Raw genomic sequence first — 20,761 nt, forward strand, 5'->3', positions numbered from 1 at the left:
TTTTACATTTTTCAACAAAAATATATATATATATATATATATAATGGCCAAAGCAAAATATATCAAAACAATAGTGTGTTGAGGACCAAAAACCGAAATGAAAATAGAACCATTAAGGAAAAATGTAAAATAAACCAAAAAATGCAAAATAAAACAGTCAAGCAAAAATATAGAAAATGAAAACCAAGAAAATACTGAATAAAACTCAAAATGTAATATATAAAGAGAGTAATGAATTCAAATGTATTTACACTTACCGGCATTTTTTTCAAAAATGATTTAAAATGTTTTCATAACAAGTTTACGACATTAGAAAATATGAAAATAGAAGCGTAAATGAGGGATGATATACGCGTTCGATTTGTTGATTACCTTGCAGTGGCCCGAATCTGGATGAGCGCAAAGTAATAATATTATTCTGGATAATTCAAAATTTATAATTAATAAGGCTTAATTTTAGTTATTAAATGTTAATATTAATAAGGTAGAAATTTAATTATATATTTTTTTATATTGCTGATTTTAGAGATATGCTAGATGATTTTAGAGAGATTAACATTGAATAAAAAATATAAAAAAAAATTTTTATTATATATTGGAAGATTTTTAGCCACGGATTGCCCGAATTGGATTTGTACACAGTAAAAATATAAGTTTAGTTAACAGAGAAATTTTTAGTTATTACATACAATCAACTCAACGATTTTATATATAATTTAGCTACATCAGTTGAATATCCATTGTTTTTTGTGAAATTTTAGAAGAATTCGTCTATTTGTCTGTTCGATAAGCAAACATTGCGGCAAATTCCTTAAATTCTTTAATTTGATTAAAATTTTATTAAAATTTCACGTATTTAAATAAGTGTTTTTCGAAACATTGATTGCATTATTATTGTTAGTAATGGGGAAATTCTAAAAAAAATTTGTAATTGCTTAATTGATCGTTTAATTTTGGAAAAACTTGTGGATTTGTTTCTGTTATTTATTTTTTCTTTATTGTTAAAAACAAAGTTTTTAAAGTAATGGCAAACAGCCCATTTCAATTCTGTTAACATACCTAAAGGTAAAGAGAATCCATTTGATATATTTACACAAAATTTACTGAGATCATTAAAAAAGTATTTTAGAATTCTATTGATAAATGGGGTCTAAATTTTGTGCCTTCACTAATAAAAAAATAGTACTACTTATTTTAGATCGCCATTTATATAAATTTTAAAAAACCTTCTTAAAGACGAAATCAATAAAACATGAACAATAGAGGACGCTCATTCACATTTAAGCGAGGAAGAAATAAAACGCTATCGAAACAGTTGCGAGGAAAATAAATTGTTCCTAATAATCGCTTTCAAATTCTCACTGTTTATTCAAATCAACAAACTGTTTTTGATGTTTTTAGTTCCACTTTCATCAGAGGTAATATCAGAGGTAATCATTATATTTAAATTAACGTTAGGTTTTAAATAATTGAGAGAAAAAAATACCAGTAAAAATCAATTTTTGATTTTATGACTTATGAAACAGTGAATTGAGAAACAAAAAGGAAGGTAAAAATTACCGAAATATGGTAGTTTCTGGCTATGAGAACACCAAGAAACAGAAAAGTTTTTTTTAAAGCACTTTGATGATGATTTTTAATAAAATTAACAATAAAATATGGCTTCAAAGAATGCTGTTTCAAAGTAAATGTGGTGAAACTTGGCAATTTTGAAATGATCTTAGAGCATGGCATAAGAACGTTTCCACTTTTACTTAAACTTTCAGCTTTTACATTTTTCAACAAAAATTTACTTTGCAGCTTTGTATATTTGCTAAATCTAGGATAATAGGAACAATAATTGTGAAAATCAGAGTTTTTGGTAAACCGCTTTAATACGAAAAGAAAAGTTACGAAATGAATAGTTTAAATACAGTATATTTTGATTTTATAACCAAAACTGTTGTTTGTTTTTTTTTACCAGAAATGTCATTGTATGGTATTTTTTCCCGAATTATTTCTTCGTGTGTATATTATTATGTGAAGTATGCTTAAAAAATTCAATTCATGAGGAAAAAAAATGAATTAATGGTTTTATATGATTATTTTGAATCAAATGTTTTATGAAAACAGCAAAACCAAAAGCAAAAAAAAAAATCAAATGAAAGATAAAAAAAGAGGAATAAACTACATAAAATCTCAATTTTCAGGAACAGTTAATAATTCTCCTGAATTTTATGAACGAAAAATATTTAGTTCCTTTCGCTACTCAACATTTTTTTCTAAAAGTAAGATATTTGACATCCAAAATATGAAATTTAAGAACTTTATAAATTTCAAGCATAATTAAAAAAATTTGTATCAGAAGTAATACAGAGAGTTCAATTCATATTTCCCTTATTCGCCGATGAATTTTAATAAAATTGAAAAATTGTCAAAAATGCCATTTTTTTTTAAATAACATGAAACAATTAATTCGAAAATTTTTGTAAAATTGTTTGTTGTAAAAATACTCAATGTGTAGTTTCATTTCTTCAAAATTTTATTTTATTTTTTATTATTTTTCATTTTATTTATTTTTGCGTAAACAAGCAAATTACCAACCCTTTGAAATTGAGCGTGGTTGGAAAATTTTGTTCATAAGCTTTTGACTGTGGTCGTTGCTAAAATTAAACCGCCTTTTGAAGTAATTATTAACAATAATTGTTTTTACGCTATCTCCATATTAAATTATTTAATTATAATCTAGTAAAAGCAACGTCATTGTGTGCCAGTAGGGGAAAAATGAGCACTACATCCAACTTTTAGGGTTGATGACCTCTTTAACTATAGTGCTTTGGGAAGCGCGCTTCACCCCATTTAAAATCGATGACAGCTTGTCTATAAGACGAAAGCTACAAACCACTTCCTCAATAAGGATTAGAGTTCAACCTCACTAATGAGCTCTTAGAAGGGATGACATAGGATGAAATAGCATAAAATTAGTAGCTTTAAGTAGAATGGTTTGGACTAAACAAATGCTTCTTAAAAATTTTTGGTACTTATTTCTTCACAATTATGGGTATATTTGAAAAATTTGCCGCTATCTCTTTAATCTAAAATAAGTTTCAAATGAAATCCTCATAGCAAATAATTATAGAAAATTCGCAAATTGCTTAATTGCTCTTAACGCCGCATGGTTTAGACCAGCGTTTCTTAACCTTTTTGATACAATGGACCCCTTTTAAAATTTTTTAAGAAGTCACGGACCACCCCCCTGAGAAAAACAAATTGCAAAAAACATCAATTTTTAGTATTTAATTTATTTTAGCATTTAATTTTATTATTTCAATAGTATACAAAATATTTAAAATTAAATTTTTTAGTCTGAAGGTTGTTGCTGCTTTTCCTTAATTAATAAATTGAATAGAGGGATGGTTTTCGACAAAGCAACGCGCATAACATGTTCATTCAATCGATAACGATCTTTTGCTTTTATTGTCACAACTGGGGAAAGTCCGGCTTTGTTAAGATACACTGTAGCTAACGGAATTATAGCTGAAATAGCTCGCTTTACAAGCAATGGGTGGGTTTCTTTCACAGAAGACCAGAACTCTCCGAGTGTTTTTAAAATCGAAATCCATTTTTAGCAAGGACTTTGTTCTAAGATCTATAAGCTCATCTTTGGCAAGGTTCGATACAGTCAATATCACAAAGAAAAAGATGACGAATCCACAACTCATCTTTTATCTTTATCTCATCCAATTTAAAATATTTCTTCAATGAAACTTGAAGTACTTCCAGGTGCTCACAGATTTCATTTTTTAAGTTATTCAGCAACAAATTATCTTGCTAAGATCCATTTTCAGGAAGCACTTCGTCCAACATTTAAAAGTTTGCATATATCTCATTTTCAATTCTATTTTTTTCAAAGTGGCATCTTCAATTAGAATGCTTGTAATTTCTCAGTTGCATCCATAATGGTATATCGGGTCCTTGGATTAAAATACTTATATTGTTCATTCAAAATTATCTGCCATGTAAGCCAATTTATAGGTAAAATCCTTTTTGTTTCAATATTCGAAGAATGAGTTATCTTTTTCTTCTAGAACAAGTGATAATTCGATCCTCAACATGAAAAATTGTTTCAAAACCTGCCCTCGTGACAGCCAGCGCAATTCCGTGTGGTACAGAAGTACCTCGTGCTCTACGTCCATTTCTTGACACAGCGTTTTAAAGAGACGATGATTAAGAGCTCTACGTCTAATAAAATTTACAGTTTTAATAACTTTTGATAATGCTTCTTTTAAGCTGGTTGGAAGAGTTTTTGTAGCCAGCTCATGTTTATGTAAAAAACAATGAGTAACAAGAACATTAGAAGACTTTTTTTTTACCAACAGGGCAGAACCAGATTTATTGCCAAGCATCACAGGTGCTCCATCTGTACGAAGTGAATGAAGTTTTTCTTTCCAGCCGAAGTCTTGTTTGGTAAAGGAAACATTTAACATTGCTAAAACATCAACTGCCTTTGTAGTTTGCAAAAGAGACTCACAAAATAAGAATTCTTCTTTGATAGTATCAAGAGACACGTAACGAACAAAAACAAGAAGTTGACTATAATTCGAGATATCTGTAGTTTCACCCAGTTGCATACTAAAGGGAAATGGCGATACTTTCAATTCATCGATGATCTTTTTCAAGATATTGCAAGAAATTTCAACTATTCTTGAATGTGTCACATCATTTGAAAATGGAATTGCCTCAAGTTTTTTTTTTCTGTTCCAATCTACAAACTAATTCAACCATCTCCAGCGCACATGGCTTAATTAACGTCTCTCCAATAGTATGCGGTTTCTTGCTTTTAGCAATATGATATGCAACTTTGAGAGATGCCTCAACCAGAGGTTTTTGTGGAATACCAAATCCAAGTTTGTCTAATGTTCCAGATTTCAAAAACTGGGCTTTCTTCTTAGTAAAAAATTCTAGATCTAGTAACCTGAACAAGGTGTCAAATGTGTATAGCTTGATAGGGGATAATAAAAATAGTACAGCGGACGTCATCAGGGGGTTACCCCTGATGGTGCAACCTGAAAGCCGGTTAGTGGAGGATGTTAAAAATATGACAGGGATATTAGAGGGCTGTGTGCAGTCCGTATTGAATTTGGGGTGTCTCGATCACCTAGTTTCAAATATGTATGTATTTTCACCTTTTAGAAAGAAAAAAAGATCAATGCTATTTAAATATTATTGACCCAAGCGTTTTAAAAATTAGGAGTAGTCGGTGGACCCCCAAAATATGACCCATGGATCCCTAAGGGGTCCATGAACCACAGGTTAAGAAACCCTGGTTTAAACTAAAAAGATGATTCTTAAAAATTTTTAGCATTTATTTCTTCATATCTATTAGTATTTTTTTAAAAATTTGAAGCTAACTTTGAAATTTGAAATATGTTTCAATTGGATTACTCATTGCTAAAAATTGCAAAAAATTCGCTAAGTGCCCTCCATTATGTAAATCATGTATATGTTCTTAATGTGGTATGATTTAGATGGTGGCAAGGTCAAGAAAGCGTCTAATGTTTAAGAAATACCCATAGATGTGAAGTAATAAATACAAAATTTTTTAAGAAGCATTTGTTTAGTTCAGATCATGTTACGTAAAGTGCATATAGATAGTTTAAAAAAAAATGGGGGACATCGTGCGAATTTGTTATAATTTCATGAGATGAGGAGTTATTTAAAAACTTTTTCACATTAAAAATTGAGTGCCAACTTTTTCAATTATAGGAATAAGTACCAAAATTTTTAGGAATCAATTTTCAGTTTAACTAATGCTGCGTTATGAGCATGTATGTAATTAACATAATGGAGACATTTTGAAAGATTTTTTCAATGCGGATTTCATTTGAAACTTGTTTCAGATTACAAAGTAAGCGTCAAGTTTTTCAAAAATACCCATAGCTGTTAAAAATAAAACCCAAAATTTTTAGGAAGCATATGTTTAGTCCAAACCATGCTGCGTTAAGAGCATTGATATAATTACCATAATAAAGAATTTTTTTGACTTTTTATAGATTTCTGCAAGCAGGAAATATTTTGAAGCTTGTTCCAGATTACAAAGTAAGAGTCAATTTTTCCAAAAAGACCCATATGCGTCAAGAAATAAGTAAACAGAAATTTTAGGAAGAATTTGTTTACTCCAAACAATGATGTGTTAAGAGTATAAATATAATTGACGGAAACGAGGACAATTTGCGAATTTTTTATAATTTTTTGCAATGAGGAACTCATTTGAAACTTAATGTTAAAATATGAGCGTCAATTCTTCCAAAATTACCCGTATTTGTCACAAAATATGAACTCAAAATTTTTAAGAAGCAATTTTTAGTCTAAACAATGCTACGTTAAGAGTATATATATACTTGTATAAATAAAGGAGGACACTTAGCGAATATTTTTTAACTTTTTTCCAATGAAAAAATCATTTGAAATTCATTTCATTGAAAATTTTCAAATAAACCCATAGTTGGGAAGAAATAAATCTCCAAAGGTTTTAGGAACCATTTGCTTAGACTATGCGACTTAAAGAGCTTACATAAAGTTATTAATAATGGAGGAAACTTTGCGAATTTTTTATAATTTTTTGCAATAAGGAACTCATTTCAAACTTGCTTCAAATTACAAAGTAGAGTCAAATTTCTCAAATATACCTATAGCTGGGAAGAAATAAATCTCCAAAGTTTTTGAGAATCATATTTTTGGTCCAAATCATGCTACATAAAAAGCCATGTAACTTCATCCCTTTTAAGAGCTTATCAGTGGGGTTGAACTCTCATCCATACTGAAAAAGTGGGATGTAGCGCTCATCCTATAGACGAGAGGTCATCGATTCTAAGTGGGGAGAAGCGCTCATCCCCCTCAGTATGATGAGAGTCCAACCCCACTCATAAGCTCTTAAAGGGATGAAGAGGCATGGCTCTTTACGTAGCATGGTTTCAACTAAACAAATACTTCTTAAAAACTTTGGGTACTTATTTCTTCAGGTATATTTGAAAAATTTGACGAGAATTTTTTAATCTGAAACAAGTTTCAAAGGAATTCCTCATTGCAAACAATTATAAAAAATATCGGAAAGTGTCCTCCATCATACTAACCATACAGAAGTCTTAACGTCGCTTGGTTGACTTAACAAATGTTTCTTAAGAAACTTTTAGTACTTATTTCTTTACGCCTATGGATTTTTTCGAAAAATTTGAAGCTTACTTCGTAATCTGAAACAAGTGCTAAATGAATTTCTGATTGGAAAAATTTATAAAAAATTCGCAAAGTATCTTCCTTTATTTTTATATATATGATGTTAACGTAGAATTTTTTGGACTAAAAATGCTTCTTAAAAATTTTGAGTTCATGTGCTTTGAGATATACGGGTATCTTAGAAAGAATTAACGCTCATTTTTTAATCTTAATCAAGTTTTAAATGAGTTCCTCATTACAAAAAATATATTAAAAAATTAGAAAATTGTCTTCCTTTTCGCCTATTATACTTATAATCTTAACACGTCATTGTTTCGAGGAAACAAATCCCTCTTAAAACTTTTGATTACTTTTTTCTTGACACATATGAGTAGTTTTAGAAAAATTGACTCTCACTTTGCAATCTGGAACAAGTTTAAAATGATTTCCGCTTTGCAAAAAATTATAAAAAATTAGCAATGTATCCTTCATTATGTTAACCATAGTAATGCTCTTAACGTAGCATGGTTTGGACTAAACATATGCTTCCTAAAAATTTTGGGGATTTATTTTTTAACATCAATGGGTATTTTTGAAAAATTTGACGCTTACTTTTAATCTGAAACAAGCTTCAAATAAAAACTTCATGGCAAAAAATTATAAAAAATTTACATACTCTGCTTCATTAAGTTAATTATACATATATACTCTGAACCTGAGTAAACAAAGCCTTCTTATGTTTTGAGTACTTATTTCTTGAAACTTGTTGGTACTTTTGAAAAAAAAGGTGCTTACTTTGTAATCTGAAGCATGTTTCAAATGAATTCTTCATAGCAAAAAATTATTAAAAATTCACTAACTGTCCTCCATCATGTAAACTATGTACATGCTCTTAACGTCACATGGTTTAGGCAATACAAATGTTTCTTAAGAACTTTTCAGAATTTATTTTCTCTTATCTATGGGTATTTTTTTTAAAAAAATGACACTTACTTTGTTATCTGAAACAAGATTTAAATGAATTTTTCATTGCAAAAAGTTATAAAATATTCGCAAAATGTCCTCCATCATGTTAATTATATACATAATCTTAACGCAACATTGTTTGAACTGAAAATAGTTTCTTAAAAATTTTGGTTGTTTATTTTTTCACATCTATGGGTGTTTTTAAAACGTCAGATGCTTTATTGGCCATGCCACCATCTAAACCATGCCACGTTAAGAGCATATTTAACAGCATATTTTGGTTAACATGATTGAGGACACTTTGTGAATTTCTTATACATTTTGGAATGAGTAAGCTTGTTTCAGATTTCAAAGTAAGGGTAACGTTTTTAAAAAATACCAATATGTTTAAAGATATAAGTACTGAGAATTTTTAAGAAGGATTTTTTTTTGAAATGATGAAATCATTTTAAAAGTGTTGCAGATTATAAAGGGTTTCTCCAAAATACCCCCATGAGTCGAGAAATAAGTACTCAAAACTTTTAAGAATTAATTTTTAGTCCAAATAATACTGAGTTATGAGCATATATTTATAATAGTTAAGGAGGACATTTTACGAATTTTTAATAATTTTTCGCAATGAAAATTTCATTTAAAATTTGCTTCAGATTACAAAGTAAGTGTCCAATGTTTCAAAAATGTCCCTGAATGTGAAGAAATAAGTAATAAAAATTTTTAAGAAGCATTTGTTTAGTCTAAACCATGCTAAGTTAAAAGCATATATATGGTAAACATAATGGAGAACAAGCTGCAGATTTGTGCTATGAGAAAATCATTTGAAATTTGTTTCATATTACAAAGTGAGCGTCAATTTTTCCAAAAAGACCCATATACGTCAAGAAATAAGTAAGCAGAAGTTTTAAGAAGGATTTGTTTGCTCAAAGGAATTATGTGTTAAGAGTATATGTTTAATTGACGAAAAAGAAGACAACTTGTGGATTTTTATATCATATTTTTCGATGAGGAATGCATTTGAAACTTGATTAAGATTAAAAAATGAGTGCAGATTCTTTCAAAAATGCCTGTATATGTCAAAAATATGAGCTCAAAATTTTAAAGAAGCAATATTTACTCCAAACAACGCTACGTTAAGAGCATACATATAAAAATAAAGGACAAAGGTGCGAATTGCTTGTAACTTTTTCGGATGAGAAATTCATTTGAAACTTGTTTCAGATTGCAAAGTAACTGTTTAATTTTTCAAAAATACCCATAGATTAGAAGAAATAAGTACTGAAAATTTTTTAAGAATCATTTGTTTAGTCTAAACTATGCGATGTTTAGAGCATATAGATGTGTAACATAAAGGAGGACACTTAGCGAAATTTTTTTAATTATTTGCAATAAGGAATTCATTTGAAAATTATTTCAGTTTAAAAATTTATCGTCAAATGTTTTAATAACATCCATAGTTATGAAGAAATAAATACTCAAAATTTTTAAAACGCATTTGCTTAGACCAAACCATGCTTCGTAAAGAGCCATGCTACTTCATTTCTAAGAGCTTATCAGTGAGGATGAACTCTTATCCTTACTGAGGAAGTGGGGTGTAACGCTTATCCTATAGCACTATTTTAAGAGAGGTGATTAACCCTAAAAGTGGTGTGTAGAGCTCATTTCTCCTCTACTGGTGTCAAATATATAAGGTGTTCTTTAAATACCGTCTTCAATAAATATTTTTGAAATTCTAGATAAGAAAAGAGAACGTGTTAGGGAAAAGCAATGCTTTTAAATCTTAACCAATCATTATCATGAAGGATAATATTTAAAATATTGAATCCAGATTGATTGCTCGATGTAACATTAAGGTGGAATAATCTAATATGTTATCGAAATCCTAGTTATTGATAGGTAATCAAACAGGTTTGGAAGTTTTTAATCTCGCCTTCCACGATCCGAGAGGTTCTTATAAAGTTTTCTTTGTTTTTTCACTGAAATATTAATTCTGAAATATCAAACCCTGCACTACTCACTTTATATTTTAAGTGTATATATTTAAAGAACTGTGATTATGATTTATATTGTGCGTTTATATATTTTTGTAATTTTACATTTTAAATTTATCTAAACTAAAATAATATTGTATAAATGGAAACTTACAGCAAGGAACTTTTTAATTTTGGCATCTAGAATGTCTTCTTTCTTCCATTGTGCAGATATAGAATCATCACCTGAAGAAAATTCAATGAAAAAATTTTCATGACTAATTTTAAATGTGATAAATATTTATTTTAATGTATTGAATTATAAATTATGAATTGAGAAAACTAAACCCAATTGCGTATTTTAGCAACACTGGTTTTCCTTTTCATCTTGTAAGCTTTTGATTTAAGTACACTGTTAGAACTTTTATTCTAAAATTATGGTAAAATAACCGGGAGCAGTCTGTCTATCCAATTAACCTTAAAGTTAACAGTGAAGAACATTTTTTACCTTTACTGCTTTGAAAACTTTTACAACTAATCTGATTAAAAAACCATGAATACTAAATGGTTTTTTAACCATTTACAACTAGCATAGTTTCAAATTTGTAAGAATGAAATTTAACAAGACATTGGAGACAGTTTAGCAGTTTTATGGTGCTGTCATCTATGCGTGAATAAGACAATCGTATTCTAACAACCTAGGGTGACAAATAGGGAAGCGTAGGACACTAAAAACTCTTCATGTGTTGAAGGGAATGAGAGAAATATCGTGTGTCAACGTTGCAATTCTAACCCCTATTCTGTCGGTCATAAGACTTCCAGATTAGACCGCTCGGCTATAATATGTACCCCTCTGCAAAGAACTAAATGGCTTCATTAGGTGGTTCTAGTTGGTGCGATAAAATTCTGGTTGTTTAGCCGTATTAGGTGAAAGCAGTAAATAAATGGTTTTTCTCCTAGTTAACAGTTTGAATACCATTTCATTTAAGGTTATTAGACTGTTAATTGTTATTTTGTTTGAAAATGGTAAAATAACAATTAAATAAATTGTTATTTAACCATTTTTTCTGAGAAATTTGTTAGAGTGTAATGTATGTTTGCAATGTATATTCGGAAAAATTATTTCGCTTGCAGAGACATTATGATTCATCAAAATAGAATAAACTGATATCTCTTGATGTTTTTTATTATAAACTGAAGTAAAAAGTCTTATGTAATCTGTTATCGGAATATATATTGGAGAAACCAATGGAGATACTATTTCTTTCTTGTTTTGACAAATCATAGCATCCAAACAAACGAATTTTTGCTTTCGTATTTATTTTTTGCAAATATCTACCTTTACAAAAAATAGCGTTTTTGAGAATGTTTTGATGTCGACAGGTGTAAAAAAAATACACCTGAATCAGAAATGAGGTTATGCTTTGCACAAAACATAACCTCGGCCATAAACTTCAATTGCAACCTCATTCACACCTCATAAAACCAACATCATATGTAGTTTACTTTTCAATGAAATTGGGTGAATTTATTGACACCTCAAATATACCTGTTTGCTTGAAGTGTAGAAAAATTAACACGTACCCCTTAAAAACAACCTTTCTAAGCTGCTTGCTCTGAGGTAGATTTCTACTAACCTCAACTGTGATTGAAAACAATTCTTGAACCTTGATTTTAAACCTAGGGAGGTTGATTTTTTGTGGTTGTTTTTTAAGTCAACTTCAAATAAACCTCAAATCAATATTAACACCTCAAAAAAAAATAGAGCTCAAAAACCTTGAAGTTCTGTCAGAGCGCTTGCCACTCAACTTTTTTTAAAGAAAAAATAAAACAATGGGCATTTTTTCATTTAATAGAAAGCTGGGTCAACGCACTCACCGATTTTGAATTAGAATAGAATGTGGTGGAAAAGCAATAGAGCAAAATGAAAGTCTGTGTTGGAAAAATGCATAATGAAATGTTAAAATATTTTATTATGAGCACAAGATTTAACGAGGAAAATTTTAATAAATATTTAGTTTTATGTTACAGATCAAGTTATTTAGGAGGGTCTGTTTATTTATTATTTATTTATTTATTTTTTACATATGTAAAAGGTGTCACTGTACATATTGCTTATGTTCCTATCTATTTGTTATAAACGAGATCGACCATATTACGTATACACAAACGTATGGTTTATCATTTTTTTTAAAATAAGTTTTGTTTAAAAAATTTACTTTTGAACAGAACAAAGAAAGGCAAAACCACGAAAAACAGAAAGAGAAATTGATGATATCAATATTTTGTTAATAAAATATTGTTAAATACTAACTAAAATATTGTTGTTACTAAGTTAAAATAAGTTTAAATTTTATGACATTCATTATTTGTCTCTCAAAGTTCACAATAGCCATAATGTATGCATTGCATATACTTAGAATGTTACAATTTCATGACTACTTATTATTTTTATGAGAAGATCAGCGTATAGATCATATTAATATCTCCATATCCTTATTCTGAAGCGCAGGGTAACTTTATAACACTTCCTTAATTTATTTTGTTATTTCTTAAAAATTTCAATGTAAAATTCTGAATATATTTAAAAAAATATATTAAATATTTTAAAAGTGACATAGATGAAACTTTAGTCAGTAAGGAAAATATTAAAAAAATGTTTTATGAGGGCGCAAAATCACCACCTCACGTTAGATGACTTTGTGCCTTAATATCTACAAAAACTTTTATTCTAGCACATGGTAAACTTCCTTGTTATCACAAATGCATTTTTTAAATTTCTCAAACATTATTGCTTTTCAAATTGTAATTTTTTTTAAAACAATTTAGAGGATAAACAAAATAAAATTATTGAATTAGTTGCTGTAATTATGTTTACTAATATTATTGTTATTTATTCTATTATAATAAAAGTTTTATTTATATTGTTAATTAAATTATTATTCATGATGAAGCATTAAAATCAACATCGAATAACAACTACAAGCATTATACAATTGCTTATATGTTGTACAATTGTACATTGTACAATACATTGTACAATTTGCTTATATGTTGAACAAAAACATAGTACGCATAATTTGGTCCTGGTATTTTTGTATCGGATGATACTGTTTCATTTATTTTAATCTCTTTTACTGGTGTTAGAACATCAGAAAAAATCTGTATTGTATTCACAATCATCATTACTGATGAACACATAACCAAAACTTGACACTAAGACAATAACAATCAAACAGAAAACAATCAACAGACGAACAATCAAATGACAATTTTATGTAGATCAATAACAAAAAGATATCACAGAAATGACAGCATTTTAACAGTTTAAAAATACTAAGACACTCAAAAACCTTTTCACATTCTTTTCTTTATTCTAGCTATAACAAAAAAAAATCATTTAATACGTGAACTTGATTGGCATTAAGTCACTCTAGTTTACGATAATATAATATAATATAATATAATATAATATAATATAATATAATATAATATAATATTGCACAGCATTTTCCGCACTGTTAAATATACAACTGTCTATTAACATTAAGTGAAATTTAGGGATTATTCTTCTATAGCGTTTAAGCTTTGATCTATCTCACAAATACAGTCAGTCGTGTATTAATATGTAAATCAGTATTAGGTGAGAACGATAACGCTTGAGAGAAGTTCTTTACGCTTAGAACTTCCAAGCACACCCTTAACATGCTGACTTCAAACTTCGATAGAACTTGTCATAGGCAGGCACATATTACGTATTCCGAAATTAGATGACAAAGCATCATCTATGGAACTACACATTATCACTATTATTGGGAGAGAATTAAATTTATCAGGATATTCTTGAAATAAAAACAATTAGTTTTATATGTGAAAGTAAAATGTAAATGCACATTTAAAGAATATTTATTGTATGAATGAACAAAAAAAGAAGATAAACTATTGGATCATTTTCAGATCCTTGGCTGAATAAATGTAAGTAAGAAAGTCTAATATAAATGCGCAATATTTTTTTCTAAATACTTCTAATCAAGCTCTACATTGTACAGTGTGTAAAAAATAAGCAACGGGACAAATGAATATCTTTTGACCGAATTGATGAATTTTCACTTGCTAATTTTTAATGGTTCGAGGAATTAACCTGACTTGTGATAAGTATTTTGAGGAGTTGGTATTTTAAAATGAAATAATTAAAATTAATTTTCTCTGAATAAATACACATTTTTCCCCACAAAGATACGGATTCTTGAGGCTCTAATGTGGTAAAATAGTTTAATCTTATGAACAGTCGTAAAATAGTTTAATCTTAAGTTGGAACCCTTAGATTTCATTGTATTGTTTTTGCACGTTTCACTAGGTATCTAAAGGTGACTAATGTAAAATTATGATTTGAGCAAAATGTTCTAAATTGAGTTTATTATAAATTTCAATTTCGTGTATTTTCAGCTTTCTAAAAATGCTCTATGTTTGTTTTTGTACTTAAATTATTTACAAAGTTATAGCAGTTTTTCTGCGAAATGATGACAGTGGATAGACTAATGATTTTAAGTTTTTAATGCGTTTATCTCAAAATCAGATTTTTTTTCACATTTTACACCTTTCACATTTTACACTGTCTGCAATTTTTCATAAATGTTTATGATTATAGCACACATGTTTTGAGCTACAGATTTAGAGAAAAAAGTAGAATTTTATTTTTTATGCATGTTTTTTCACAAAGACAAGTGCGGAAATTTTAAAAAATTTCTGCTTTAAAAAATTCTGCAGAAATTTCTGCTTCAACTACATTGATCCCTAACTCAGCAATATATGCACTTGCTTTCAAGATAATAATTCAGAACATAGTTAATTGCCTTTTAAATAAAATTCTCATAGGATTTTTTTGTTTTGAGCGATAGAAATTGTTTTACAGTGTTTCGTATATGCAAAAAAATTCCTTTTGCATGTACCATCTAAGAAAATAATAAAAATACAGATTTTTTTTTTACTGGTTTTGTAAGTTTTTACACATAATAAAGTAAATAAACTAGTTTTTAAACATTTACATTAATATTTCAAAAAAGAAGTACCTTAAATCATTTAAGTGAAATAAAACCCTTCTGCATAAAATTATTTAACCAACTTAATCAAAACTAAGAGAATACAAAAATATTTTTTTTCGGATTATTTATAACTACTTAATTTAATTATGATAAAAAAGAAATTGAATTGTTAGACATATAAATTTTCACATCACTTTAAACTGTGTAATTTTAGTGGAATCTAAAATTAGAGTTGAATCATTTGGAAAGTTCTTGAAGAATGAAAACTATTATATCGATAATTATTTTATTTTTTGGAACTATTACATAAATTTTTTTTTGTATTTTGTCGTTTATTACATTGTTTAAAATGAGATTAAAACTTGTATGTCTAAAGGATCAAATTTTTAAATTAATTATTAAAAGATACGTAACATCAAAAAATAATATGAATATTATATATACTATATAATACTATATAATTTTCCATAGATAATTTATATAGATAAATAGCTGGTCCGATATATAATATCTATATGTATGGATTATCTGTGGAAAAGTTTTACAATTGCATGATTTTTCTTAAAAAAGTAGAAAAAATTGGCAAAATACATAAAGAGTTAAATTATTACCAAACGAAAAATAACAAGAACTTGGAATAACTCAACCTTTTTTCAAAATATTGTTTATCAATGACAACAACAATTTTCAAAAAGACAATGTTCAACGTTGTGCTTTCGCGTAGGTTTACTTTTAAAATAATTCAGAATTGCTGATCATCCTGCTGCTTTTTTTTTAATTTAAGTTGGCAATATTTAATTGCATTATTTAAACACTCTTCATACTTGTTTCTTGCAGCGTAAGACAATTTATACACTGAAAAATTTTAGATCAAATTACGATATAAAGTAAGTGCATTATCTCTTTAAGTGCATCATCCGTAAAATTCATTATACCTAAAAACCCATTTCTGCAGTAAAATATCATACAGTAATTTTTATGGAAATATTAAATTAAATAGAATGGTTCAGGGACTTTACGGTAATTATTGCTGTAAAAATTACGGTAAATCAGATTTTTTGTTCAGCAATATGTTCCTGTAGAAATAGATTCTGTGGTAAAAAGTACAGGCACTCAGGGTGCCGGTACCTTTTACTGTAACTTGAATCGAAACTTTTTATACTACATCGTTACTACATCGGTTATAGTTTTCCAGGTGTACATTTTTAAAAAAAAAATAATTTCAATGTTTTCAATTTTATATAATCTTTTACAGAAATACGCAACTTAATGTTGCTATCATGAATAACCATAGACTCAAAAAATAATTCCTTAAAAATACTATTTTAACTTTAAAACTGATACTTTTAGTTAAATTTAGGATTCTTAGACTCATAAATTTACTTTATCTTAAAGAATATTTTAGTAAAAAGAGTAGATAACTCAAAGATTCCCTGAAGGTTTTTAGGAAGACGGAGGAAAATTTATTTTTGCATCCCTCTGGAACATAAGAATTTTTATGATGTAGAAGCTACCAGAAAACTTTTTTTTAAAATTATAGTATATATTTGAGAATATCTTTATCAAGGAATTTTTAAATAGATTTTAAAATGGTCGGAAAATCTATGCGTCAGATTGTAAAATTTAGCTTAAATAAAAACTTGTGAATAAAATTGGTAATTCGGAAACATGTCATGAGTTTTTTTACAATGGCCTGGACAGCGTTTTCACTTCCTTTTTACCCTCTATTCACTTCTCATAAGTTTATAATTCAAACAAAAAATATTTATTTCAATGGACGTTTAACTTGATTTTAACAGAAAAAAAAATTGTAGTTTCTCTTGTTCTGCATTTTCATCTTTATTTTTTTTTAATTATTTAATTTACTACGGTTACTACTTTAAATTACTGCGGTTTCTTAATATTTTTTTTCACTTTTATTTTCTATTTTTCGTTAGTAACTTTAAGCTTTATATTTCAAATCATTTTTGTTTCACCTCATTTATGTCTCGCAAGTCTTGAGAATAGGTACCTATTTTTGAACGCTTGAAACAGGTAAACTTTTAGCCAATGAAGCTTTTTAATCGAGTATAACCTTTTCAATTATTTATTTAATACTTTTGTTTGTTAAGATAATTATTTCGTGAACAAATTCGGTTAAACACTCCAGAAAAAGAATTTACATATAGAAAAACTTATCCAAGGTGCACAAGTCTCTGGTATCTTAGACTATCGTATGTTGTATCATGAATGTTACGTAGTATAACACAAATTTTGAATTATTTTCCTTTAAACTTGTTAGTTGATAGATTTTGAATACTAATGCATTTAATATTTGTTTTTCATGCACCCTGCATAAGATGAAAGGAATCAAGTTTTTTAAAATCACAATATTTCAAAAATTTATTGCCTAAGTACTTTTTTTTACATATTGTGTGTGGCAAAAACTGATATATATTTGTGATAATTGATATTGTATATACCCTATAAACATAGTAGTTTAAACTTTTATGCATTTTAGTCTTATGATTTCTGAAAAAAATATACAATTTTGAAAACTAACTTAAATAAGAATGAATAATGGTGAATCATTTTAGATTTTTTTCGGTCATTTTCAGGAGACATTATCTGACTTAATACATAATTAAAACACTTAATTAATATTTCAGCCTGTTGATGAATTACTTAAAATGTTATATAACTTCCTTTGCAGCTGTCTCTCAAAAGTTAATTTATCAAATAATTAATTACGAGCTTAAATAATTTTTGAATTAATTACTAGACTAATGTTAAAAAGTTCTGGAAAAGTATTTAATGATTGAATTATATCGAAGAGGTTTTGGTTTTTAGATTTTGAATATTATTATTTTCTAAATATAACGATCTTATAATCTTGAAACTGGGGGAGATTATATATATTAAGCTTAGTTTTCAACGTATAATATCGACGGATAAAAATTGTTGGTACATACATGGTATGTAAATATTAAATGCAACCTAAATAAATGTAGAAAAGTGTTGTGCCCTGAACCACATTTACAGTGAGTAAGAAAATAATCGAAAAACCCTTAGTAACTTTTAATCTAATAATCGGATCTTCATGTTAAAGAAATCAATCTTAATGGGCGAAATGAAATATGCTTTTTAGTTACTGCAGGCGATATTTTAAGTTTCGAAATCAGACACCGAAAACACGTTTCTGACTCCCAAAATATAGGGGGTAGCTGCTATCTGGGAGATATGGTTTTTATAAATCATTAGAGCGGATCTATAAATCATTTAGATCCCTTAATGTTAATTTTACTTTTTGCGCATTTCAACTTATCTTGAAAACTTTTTAAGCAAATTGGAAAATTTATGCTCATAATTATAAAATTTGTTTATGAAAAGATAATTTCATGCGAAATATAATTTTAGTAAATATTTAATAAAAGTAGAAAAATTTTTGAATTGCAAGGTATACAGTTTTTTCATCATTTAACGTATGCAATTTCAAATGGCAAAGTACAAATTTTGAGTGAAATCGGTTTTAATAGTAACTAAGAAAATGAATTTCGAAAAAGTCACATTTTCAAAATTCTGGAGGGATATACATAATGAAAGATACTGCAGTATGAGTACAATTAAAACGAAACTAATTTTTATAATACTGTATGATAGAAATGATGGAATATTAAATTTTGACAGAATAGTAATGCTACAATTTTAACATTTAGTTGCAGCATTTCGATGTTTCAATTCAAACACGAAATTTCTTAAGACTATTTTATGATATAAATTATAGAATATATGAAGTTGAGACAGTAGAATAGTGTAACAATTTAAATGAAACTAATTTTAAGGTGACTTTATGATATAAATGATAAATATGAATTTGAGACATTACAGAGTAAATGAAAGTAATTTTAAGAATGCTTAAATTTTTACAAGAATTTAACTGAAATTGTGTTGCATGTTATAGCTTAATAAAACAGGAGAAAGTGTGTATAAGATCTTTGGCTGATTTTAAGTCATAAATAACTTTTCGGTTTTATGTTTAACAATTATTATTTTATTTCAGAAAATGCATTGATAAAAGACAATGGAATTGAAATGCTACCCATCAGTCGTAAAATTTAGCACATTTTCAAAATTTTCAAGTAGAAAGCTATATATTTTATGGAGTGGGCAATCAATTTAAAATTATATAATTGTCGTAATGGCTGTTTCCAATTGAACTATTTTATGATTACTTTATTTTAGGATAGTTATTTTTCAAATTCTACTAAACGAATTGAACGAAAGATTTTAATGCCATTATTTTACATAAATAAATATAAATGAATATTTCTATTTTATGATTTAACAAATTCTATTTTTTAATGACAAGCAGAAATGAGTTTTAAAATGACAAACTATATCAAAATGTATTTACTTTTGAGTAATATTTTTGCATTGAAATAATCAATTCATTTTAAAAGAATATTAGATATACCATAAACAAATAAAAAGTTCATTCTTTCGAGAAAATGATCAATATATATAATATTAGTTATTCAAAATGTTTAGATTTGAATATTTCTTCAAAAAATATGTAGATTGATATTTAAATTTTTAAGAAAAAATCTGTTCTCCTCCGCATCCCACTATATAGTTTGGAGAGAACTTTCTGAAACAACGAATGTTTTAAGAAAAATAGTTCAGAAATGATACATGCCGTATAATTTTATTTTTGAGCCAAATCTGAATTTTTTTTCTTGTTGAACAGATTAAGCTTTTTCACTCATTACAAACAACGAGTTTCAATTGATTAATGTGAACCGTCAACATTGTTTATTTTAAAACATCCCTTGTTAATTCCCCTTAATAATCCCTTGTTAAAGGAAAAAGCACACTCTGAATATCTTTTTTTTTAACTAAGCAATTTGATTTCACGTATTACAATGCATAGTTTGAATGAAGTCTGACTAACAAAGAAGGTACCTCGTCATTCGCAAAACAAGCCTTCCTTGTATTATTTTTTTTAATAATAAATACAAAATATTTTGTCAACTTTGCATTGGTTGCAGAGTTATAAACTTGTGAAAATGTACGTTAGAGTAATAAAATTTTTAAAAGAAAGCAAAAATTAAAATTACTTGATAAAAAAAATTTTTTTGAAAAATTCATTTCATATGGCTTACTGTTAAAATAATTAAGGAAATAAATAATAAATTATTATTATAAGGAAATCTTATAAATTCAGAATTTTGCTGGAACTTTTTGAATTACTTGATAGATTTTTTTCTTTTTCGATTGAACAATGTTCGAGAAAAAGTTTTTACTCAGGGTGCAGCGTTTTTTGCGTTCTGTACAAACGCAATAAATTTCATTGTAATTTCGTTAAAAAAAATTAAAAATCAGAATCATTTCTTTTATTAAAATTAACGTAATTCAAAGCATAGTTGTTTGCCTTTTAAATAAAAAATTTTTACTCAGGGTGCAGCATTTTTTGCGTTCTGTACAAACGCAATAAATTTCATTATAACTTTTTTTAAAAATAATTAAAAATCAGAATCATTTCCTTTATTAAAATTAACGCGTTTAGTTTAAAATACGCGTTAAATAGATATTTTTATTCGGATAGAATATTATAGAATA

The 20,761-nt window shown here is 27.5% G+C and overlaps 1 protein-coding gene across 3 annotated transcripts in view; it reads right to left on the reverse strand.

Moving 5' to 3' along the window:
• LOC107440328 (Rab3 interacting molecule) overlaps window positions 1-20,761 on the reverse strand; it is a 154,380-nt gene that overhangs the window by 39,387 nt on the left and 94,232 nt on the right. For all 3 annotated transcript variants that reach the window (XM_021145414.3, XM_071187356.1, XM_021145415.3), the window contains one exon: window positions 10,297-10,367. In XM_021145414.3, the coding sequence (XP_021001073.1) occupies window positions 10,297-10,367 (71 nt within the window). The remainder of the gene's footprint in view (window positions 1-10,296; window positions 10,368-20,761) is intronic.

Source organism: Parasteatoda tepidariorum, chromosome X1, assembly GCF_043381705.1.
Source record: "Parasteatoda tepidariorum isolate YZ-2023 chromosome X1, CAS_Ptep_4.0, whole genome shotgun sequence".
Taxonomy (NCBI): domain Eukaryota; kingdom Metazoa; phylum Arthropoda; class Arachnida; order Araneae; family Theridiidae; genus Parasteatoda; species Parasteatoda tepidariorum.